A 9,082-nucleotide genomic window follows, 5' to 3' on the forward strand; every position below is an offset into this window, starting at 1 on the left:
CAGAGAGCATGGGTTAGCTGCTTCCTAGCACCTGTGTTAGGTCCAGGTGATACTCATCTTCAGCACAATTGCCTTTCTGCTACTACAACTGTTACCAGCTGAAATCAATATAGTGCCAGAAGATAAAACACAATTGCAGAGTAAGTGCATCAAGTTTGCTACATAACTAGAGAGGGACCTTCATAAAGAATATCTCAGTTTTTAAAAACATAAAAACACAAAGTACTCATCAATTGCATTTTAGCAAAAAGTATTTTGCTGGAGCATTTAAAATGCATTTAGAAACTCTAGATCATTTCACTAATGGGACTTACAGAAATTAATGCTCTCCTTCTACTATCACCTTAAAAAAACCCCAAACAACCCAACCCTTTAAATCAGGTAATACATGGAGCCATGAAATTGGCTGCTACACCAAAAGAAATAAGAGAGTAAATTTTTTTTCCCCACTCAGTTCATTATGTGTATTTTTAAAATACATTAAAAATATTTTAAAGTCTATTAAAATATTTTGTTTCTGTGTGGCCAACAAGCCATCATCTAGTTTTCACTTCCTTGGAGTTCTTTTACTGATGCAAACAACCTTAAATCACATTAGTAAATTGCATGCAGTATATACTCATCTTTGCTACCAGTCCTTGCTCAATAAACAAGCTCTTCCCTTCTTGAAGATCACTTTTAAGGTAGAGCTGAATACATTTCAGCAGCAATGAAACATTCTTGAATTCATTCTTGTCCAGCTCCTACAGAAACACAGAATGCCATGCATCATTAGCCTGCTACCCTGTGAGTTGGCTGTTAGAAGAGTTGAGATTGTTTATGGTACTCACCTTTCTCAGTGCTTTGTCCAGCTGGTTAAAGAGAGAGTCACTGTATTTCTGGGGAAGCTCTACTTCCTTCTCTTGAAGCAGTTCGTCTATTTTTTGAAACCCCTTCCCTTTAAAGGCATCAATGAGCAATGATTCGAGCTGTAGAGGGAAGGGAAGAAAACAATTAGCAAGTAAAATAAGCAGGCATTGAAAGTGGAGCAACACTAATTATGACTAAATACTTGTAACGCTATTTTAAAAGTTGCAAGTTTCTGTTTATTTGTTTTTTATTGTTTGTTTCTCTACTTTCATTTTACTACTGCATCTGAAGTGAAACATCAGTCTTAATGTCCAAAAGAGACAGAACCCTTGAAACAGAATAATCATCAAAGATACCGAGTAAGGAAAGAGGCAATTTAGTATAGCCAGTTATCAAGCCCCCCAACTATTACAATAATTTCTTCCCACTTACTAAAGAAAAGATTAAGAGGACTACTGCACTTCCCACTTTAAATAAAATTACAAAAAGCTCTGGATTATGCTATATCCATTTAAGAAATGCGCCTTTAAATATACATATATAAAAAATAACAATTTGTAAGATAAAGATAAGGATGCATTTAAAAGATCCTTACGTAGTCTCCTGCTCTGTCTGCCATATCGCCACTCACATCTCTATTTCTTTCTTCACTTCTTTCTTCCTATAAAAATAAAAGGAAGAGAAAAACACAGGAAAAAAAAAATCTTCTTTCCCCCGTCGCCCCCAAAAAAGAAAACCCAACCAACCAAAACAAACCCAAACGACTTTTTCCGCCCCAGAGCTGAAGAGCACTTACTCATCCCCTCGTTTCCAAAACGCTGGTTTTCCTTCGTTATTACCTAAGCCGCAAAACCCCCCCCCACATCTCCCAGCCCGAGGTTTCTGGCGGCCGCCGGCAGTCCCGGGGACGTCCCCTCGTGGTGTCCCCTCTCGGTGTCCCCTCCCCGCTCACCTGGGCCATGGCGCGGGGGCTGCTTCACTCGCTCCCCGCGGCCGGGACCCGCTGCTGCCGCTGGGCACACCGGCGCTCAGGGGGGAGGGTAACCCTCGCCAGCCTTTCCCACAGCTCCGAGCCCTCTCCTTTCCTCAGCAAGCCCTCACTCTATGCCCCAGCAGCGGGGGGAAAAAAAGGACAAGCAGCCCGGTTCGCAGCCGCCCTAAGAAGCCGCAGCTGTGCGGCTCCCGGGACGGGCCCCTCGCACTCCGGCACCGCAGCGCGGACAGAGCCCCGGCCGAGCCCCGGGGTGCAAAGGAGGAGCTCAGAGCCTCCCTGGGGGCTGCTCTCGACCGCGGGATGCCGCAGCCGGCGTGTGCTGCTGCCGGGTGGGCTTTATCGTGCTCAGCTGAGGGCTAGCATCAGTAAATTTTGGACCAGAGAGGATGGAAGCGAATGAGAAAAATAATTACCAACAGGTGGGATCGTTTAAACGGTGATTGCAGCGCTCGGCGTTCAACGGCTCGGTCTCTGGGCTGTTGTGGATTGATTTTTGGTGTGTGAAACAGAAAAAACCCTGTCTCCCTCCTTCCTTCCTTCCCATTATCTCCCCCCACTCCAAAAAAAGTCCCAAACAAACAAACCACAAAAACAATAAAAAGAAAAACAAGCTCACGAAACCAAACCAACCAACCAAAAAGCTCCAGACTTCAGACCCCATCGGCCGTTTCTTTCGAAAATAAAAAGGTAACAAAAAACTGTAAATGTTCAATAAGTTAAAATGCGCCTATCAATACAACGGCACCAACACCAACTTTGCATTTTAAACCAGGTGCTATAGAGCACAGGGCGAAGGGGGAACCTGCCAAGTAAGGCCGATTTCGTTTACGTCCAAAGAGCAGGTTATTCAGCATCTTTGCCTCCCTCCGCAGGCTTTACAAGCTGCGGCCAGCCCCGAGCCACGCTCCAAATCCAAGATCAGGAGCGTCCCGGCGGGGCAGAGACGGGTACCCCATTACCCCTCCTCATCACCCCGGCCACCGGCGGGAGCGAGCGGCAGAGCCCCGCGGATGCCGGGTCAGACTTCCAAATCCAGCTCAAATTTGCCGAGATCGCGGCCCCCAGTGCTGGGGGGTGGATTCGTGCAGGACCCCTGCATCCATCCCCCGACACGCACCTCCAGGTGAGGGTAGCGAGGCCCGCCTACGGCGTGGAGGGGCAGCGCAGCTCCTGCCGCGCCCGGGACCGCAGTGGGGTTCGGTGATGGTGCTGCTGTTCCGCCCACACCTCGGCGACGCCCCGACGGCATAAAAAAGCGGGAGCCGCCACCCACGGCCGCTGTCGGCCATGAAGCTTACCTGGGACATCAACGACCCCAAACTGCCGCAGGTACCGGGCGGGCGGGGAGGAGGTATCGATCGGGGAAAGTCTCCGTCCCGATCTAACCCGGAGCTGGGGAACAGCAGAACAAACTTCGCTCTAAGCAAAACTTTGTTTTGCGTCTGCTTTACTTCTCTTTTCATTTTGTGTTGTTTTGTAATCTTTATGAAGTCACTTATTAATGAAAGTATGGATTTGATGCACAGCTTTGCCTAGCTGGATATGAACTCCTAGAACAACCCGTGGCTCCTTTTGCACAATCTTGTCCCTCCTCCTCCTCATTCGAGAAATGTTGAATTGAAGCTTGAATTGACTGTTTACTAGTATTATCCAAGTTATCTAATTATTTCTTTGGTTTATTGATGCAACACTTTAATGCTAATGAGAACTCCCCTTTTGTCCAGTTGTGAGTTCCAAATGCTTTTTTAATTTGCAACTTTTTTCATCTTAGAGTTTATTTAAGTTTACAAAGCCCACGCTGTTATGTCTTCATGAATGTCTTAATGTTCTAAATGCTGGTAGCTCCATTCTGCTTGCTGGGATTGCTCCCATATGCAGTACATACGTATGTTAAATATGTACTGCATTATAAATATTTGCAGTTTAAAATCTTCATTCATACATCTGGTAATTACATTTTCATAATGAACTCCTGAAAGATGTGAAATCCCAAACTGAAATGTTTTTTGTTTGTGCCACTATACATATATTGGAAGTATATTTGCAATGACTAAATTTTTATCTCTTTTTTGGGAAAAGCCTTATTCAAATCATATTAGATGCATTTTAAGAAGCCATTCCACAGCTAAAACTTCCAGTTTCCTGCCTGCAGCTGCATTGTCCCACGACAAGGAGAACTTAATAGCAGTCATGATCAGGGTGGCTTGTGCCCTATCTGAGCACACTGATAGTACACTGGTTAGTAAATTCTGGGAGTAAGGCTGATGTCTTACAGCTGGTAACTTCCCTGTAAAAGGCATATGTATCAGCACACCGTGCTACACTGGGTCTTGATGCAAAAGAGGAAAGGATCCTGACTTCCTTTTCAGATACGGAATCTCAGACCACCCTAGCCCTCTTAGAGAGCACTTCTGAACGAGATATTATTTCAATATATCTTTTTCTGCTGCTTTGCTCGTGATAGAAAAAGCTTTTTCCCTGTCTGTAATGTGTCTTACAACAAGGCAAAATATCAGGTTGTAATATACTAATAACATTCTCTTGCTCTCCTCCTTGCTGCCTTGCCCTGCTGCAGGAGCCCAAGCACTTCGACGCCTTCCAGGAGTGGCCCGATGGCTACGTGCGCCTCATCTACTCGAGCGAGGAGAAGAACGCGCAGCGGCACCTCAGCGGCTGGGCCATGCGCAACACCAACAACCACAACTGCCACATCCTCAAGAAATCCTGCCTGGGCGTGGTGCTGTGCGCCCGGAGCTGCGCCCTGCCCGGCGGGGCCCGGCTGCAGCTCCGCCCCGCCATCTGCGACAAGGCTCGGCAGAAGCAGCAAAGTGAGAGGCACCCAGAGAGAGCTGCCGTGCCCAGGGGACCCCGTTTCCTTCATCCGGGCTTGATTTCCAAGCTGGAGTCACCCTTACTTGCCCTCGTGCAGACTAAGGCACAATTGCAATGACTGATTGATTCCAAATTTCATCAATGTCTGTTTGCAAGTATTTAAGGGGCTGTGGATTTAAATCCTTTAAATTATTAGCATATACATCTAGTGGGCAGCTCTAGTTCATACCATTTAGCTATGCTTGGTAGTCTATATTGCGTTTCCTTGAACAATACATGTTAATCTGAATTTTGGAAAAGTCTGATCATGTTGCTCTTGAGCTCTGTTTACTCTCAGGCAGCATCCTTGTCCTTAAACAATCTCTTCAGCAGTTTCTGTCTGTTCACAGAGAAAGCCTGCCCCAACTGTAACTCTGCCCTGGAGTTGATTCCTTGCCGAGGACACAGCGGCTATCCGGTCACAAACTTCTGGAGGCTTGATGGAAAAGCAATATTTTTCCAGGTAGAAAGAAGTTGTATGTATTTATGCACACTACACAAAAAATGAGAGAGAGATTTCAGAGAGATATTTCTTCCTCTCCCCCTCTCTTTTTATGTAACACAGATTATGATGAGCATGACAGAGGTCTAGTCCATGACTGAATTTCTCTTCAGTATGAACATAAGAACAAATAAAACAATAACACTTGGCTATCTCTTTGAAAACAGTACTTATGGGTTGGCAATATTCAATTTTAACTGCAATAAAACTGTTGGGTAAAATTCTCCTCTTTACAGAACACAAATATGAACAAAAAGTTTGTCTTGCACCCTGGTGCATTTGACAACTGGATGTCTCCAATGTTATTTCCAAATATTTATTTGCTACTAAAATAAATAGGAAAAAAAAATCCTACTTAATTCACAATGGTTGAAATATAAAAATTCTACTTCATGTGAAACTAGTCTCTGAATTTTGAAGGATTTAAAATCTTGACAGAAAAAAAAAAAAGAATCTTAGCTGAAATTTGAAACTTCATCTTGATTTTTCTTTTCTAGCAACATTGGAACAAAAATGAAACAAAAAGTTTCTGTTCCATGAGATTACATTTTCTCCTGGATAATTTTTTTCCCCTGACTCACACAGCAGTGAATCCTGTTCTCCAGTCAGTAAATGGAAGAAAACTGGCCATATTCCCTGATTCTCTCCTATATTATTCAAATTTTCTCTTACAGACATGCAAAACTGGAAAACCTTGCTATCAAAAAAGTTTATAAATCCTTGTTTAGAAGTTAATTTATGCTTGAGAAAGGACTGTTTTAAAAGGAATTTTTAGCTTCCTACTTAGTTTTAGGGACTGTATGTAGCTCTGTTCAGACAAATGAGTAAGGAAATGTAGTGTCCATCACTTCATCATATGCCAATGTAACTTTAGTTATGTAGATCTGCATACTCACAGATGTTTCAATAGCAGAGCATCTTCAGATGTTTTTCCAGGATATAATTTTCAGTCCTGTTCAAGAAGTTGTATTGCTTTAGGAGGATGTTTTTTGTCTTGTGGCATGAAACCTCTTTAAAGCCTACTTATACTATACATATATCTATGTTTTTATAAGGCAGAACTGAGATACTGGACTGCAGAAAACCAACCAAACTATGGGGCTTTTTTGTTTTTTCCCCTTGGTTCTAATTATCTACTCCTGGACGTCACAAACTTAGGTAGCACTTTTGCTCCTTTATCCGCCCTGCATTTCTCACTGACTTCTCCCTCACTTTTTCCTTCTACCTACATCCAAATCATTATTTATTGTATTTGTTTGTTTTCACAATGAATTTGTCCTTGTTTAGTTTCTCCTTCCTTTTTTCTTGTGCCAAACCACAGACCATGCTGTGAGTACCCCTCCTGCTACTTAGAGCATTTTCTCTAATCTTAAACCCGTAACCCGTTCTAGGTACACACCTAATTCTCAGTTAATCCTAATTTAGGCTAAAGGAGTCCATGACCATCCCCGGCCAGAGAGCAAACTGGAGGCAGAGGCAAGAAGAAGTGCAACTAAGAAGCAAGTGTCCTCTTATCACCACTCCCAGAAAAAGAGATCTCTAAATTCAGAGGTAAGTCAAAGTCAGTAGTGAAATAAAAAGGTGACATAAATGAAGACTTCTTTTGTCAATTAAAAAGCTGTGATAAGCACATACTGGGGATGCCAGGGCAAAACAAAGCTTTACATCATGTTATTAACATGCGCTAATAACAAAGTAACATCTGTTAATTTGGGGCTGAAACTAGCAATAGCGCAAGTATTGAGACATATGTGTGTGGACAGCATTGATTCCTGTATCTTAAAGATCTACTTCTCCTTGTCAGACAGGAAGGTACCCTGACAGCAGTGGTTACACCAATAACCTACAGAATTTTCACTGCATGGATGGCCCAGAAAGAGTTGGTATCTTCACAGACACCAATTTTTCAATTCCAGCCCAGTCTTACCCTTCACTGCAGAACACAGACCTCTACAAGGCACCTTATGACTCAGCCAGCTTCCAAGAGGACCAGCTATCACCATACCCTAAATGCCCAAATCCAAGGATCTACATGCCCATGCCACGCAGCTATGAGTTTGGAGTTCCTACCTTTGTAAGCTCAAGCCCTTACCCAACATTTTACAAAGATCTGCCCAGCCCTGCCATTGATGCAGACCCCCTCAGTCTGAACGGGCCTCACTACAACGCAGTGACCAGCCATGACAAGAGCTTTGATAACCCTGGCAGACATTACGGACTGAAACCTGCGTGGGGGAAAACCGGCAGCGGAGACCGGAGTGACTACGGGCAGATGGCAACAAGTGCTCCCCACGCTTACTGCAGTGGGGACTGTGCCTGCAGGTACAGCCCCAGCCCCGCTCCCATGGCCCCGCCGCTGCAGACCGTCATCACCACCACCACCAAGGTGTCCTACCAGGCCTACAAACCACCCGCGCTGAAGTACAGCGACAACCTCTGCGACGTGAAAAACATCCAGAGCTACACCCACGTGGCAGAAAACATCTCCTCGGGTGCTGTCTATTCAGGGATGAAGATTCAGGAAGACTTTGGGATGATACAGTCAGCGTTGCTCTACCAGCACGACTCCATCCCCACAAAATCCAAACCAGATGAGGGCATGGAGAGCTATCGGTATGGGTTCCCTCTGGGGAGCAGCTTTGCTGAGCATGAAGGCCAGGCCCTAAGGTTTGAGAGTGCTGAGTATTGACTAAATGGTGCCTAAATGGCAAATACCTGCAGATGGGAGAATAGATTGTTGTGCTGACCATGTGAGTGCTAAGCCAAGTGGTTTGGGATTTGAGGAGAAGTAAGGAAGCAAAACATCAAGAGGGCTTTTTCCCAAAGGCCCCTTTCTGGAGCTGTGTGCTGAGTGAATTATATTTTGCATCTAATTTCAAAGAAACCCCACACAGTCTCTAAAATGGCACAAGGAACTGAGCCCAAAACACACCTCAGAGAAGGTAATATGGAGGCACAGCTCCTCTGGAAGTTAACAGCCTCCTCTGACAGCAAGTGCATTCCACTTAGAGCTACAACTCCTGCCTCAAGCTGTGAGAGAAAATGCCACATCTGTAAGAAAGAAAAGACTAATCAGGTAATGGAAAAAAATTAAGGAAGGTGGCTATAGGTTACAGTCAATGGAATGAAATGGCAGGGAAAGAAAGAAACAACATACATGTGAAAGCAAGACAATTTGCAGAATAATTCACCTGAACGGTTCATTCAACTGCCATGATCCTTTTGATGAATGGAAAGATCAACTATGTTTCTCTGAAATGAAAAACCTGAAACCTGAGAAATGAAATTTGCTAAATTCATGTTGCTTTTTGATCCCCTGTATCAAGAGTAGAGACTACCCAGCCTTTCTGTGTAAGAAGGACAACCCAGCACAGCCGCACCAGGAGCTGATGCCCTGTAACACTCAGCCTGGAGGCAGGAAGGCTCAGGTGACCCCCACCAAGCCTGCTCAGCATCACATGGCTGCCAGAGTTAACTTATGTGGTCCTGAAAACCATTTACAGTGAAACTGGTTTTTGCTTAAAGGGGCCTGGAAAGCTGGTCAGGCCAATTGGTTACTGGTGCAGAATTCTCTTGACCCATGAATACAACTGGTCTTGTCTAGAAATGCAACATCCCAGCTGCTTAGTACAGGTCAGTGTTGAATAAACCTTTCCTGGCTGCCTCTCTGCACTCCATTTCCATCAGGTCTTTCTCCCTCTCCCCAAGGACTTTTCTCTCTGTAAACATAGCTCCCCATGACAGCACTGCTTTGAAAATTAAGCAACCAGCCAACAGAAAGGTTACAAAACAAAATCTCCAAACTGAGCTAATCAATTAAATTGTAAAGAAATGCATTCCCAAATTCATCCCTAAAACAATTGATT

At 44.4% G+C, this 9,082-nt stretch overlaps 1 protein-coding gene across 1 annotated transcript; it reads left to right on the plus strand.

The window, feature by feature from the left end:
* Positions 1-3,130: 3,130 nt before the first annotated feature.
* Positions 3,131-7,905, plus strand: GCM2 (glial cells missing transcription factor 2). The gene is made up of 5 exons (XM_063177302.1): positions 3,131-3,172; positions 4,419-4,671; positions 5,065-5,177; positions 6,642-6,767; positions 7,021-7,905. Exons 1-5 carry the CDS (start codon positions 3,131-3,133, stop codon positions 7,903-7,905), a joined length of 1,419 nt encoding a protein of 472 aa, XP_063033372.1.
* The last annotated feature ends 1,177 nt before the right edge of the window (positions 7,906-9,082 follow it).

This window comes from Melospiza melodia, chromosome 1, assembly GCF_035770615.1.
Source record: "Melospiza melodia melodia isolate bMelMel2 chromosome 1, bMelMel2.pri, whole genome shotgun sequence".
Taxonomy (NCBI): Eukaryota; Metazoa; Chordata; class Aves; order Passeriformes; family Passerellidae; genus Melospiza; species Melospiza melodia.

Coding starts and splice junctions, on each gene's coding strand:
- GCM2 (XM_063177302.1), top strand. CDS start 3,131: ATGAAGCTTACCTGGGACATCAACGACCCCAAACTGCCGCAG. Junction 3,173..4,418: donor ACGACCCCAAACTGCCGCAG/GTACCGGGCGGG, acceptor GCCCTGCTGCAG/GAGCCCAAGCACTTCGACGC. Junction 4,672..5,064: donor GGCTCGGCAGAAGCAGCAAA/GTGAGAGGCACC, acceptor GTCTGTTCACAG/AGAAAGCCTGCCCCAACTGT.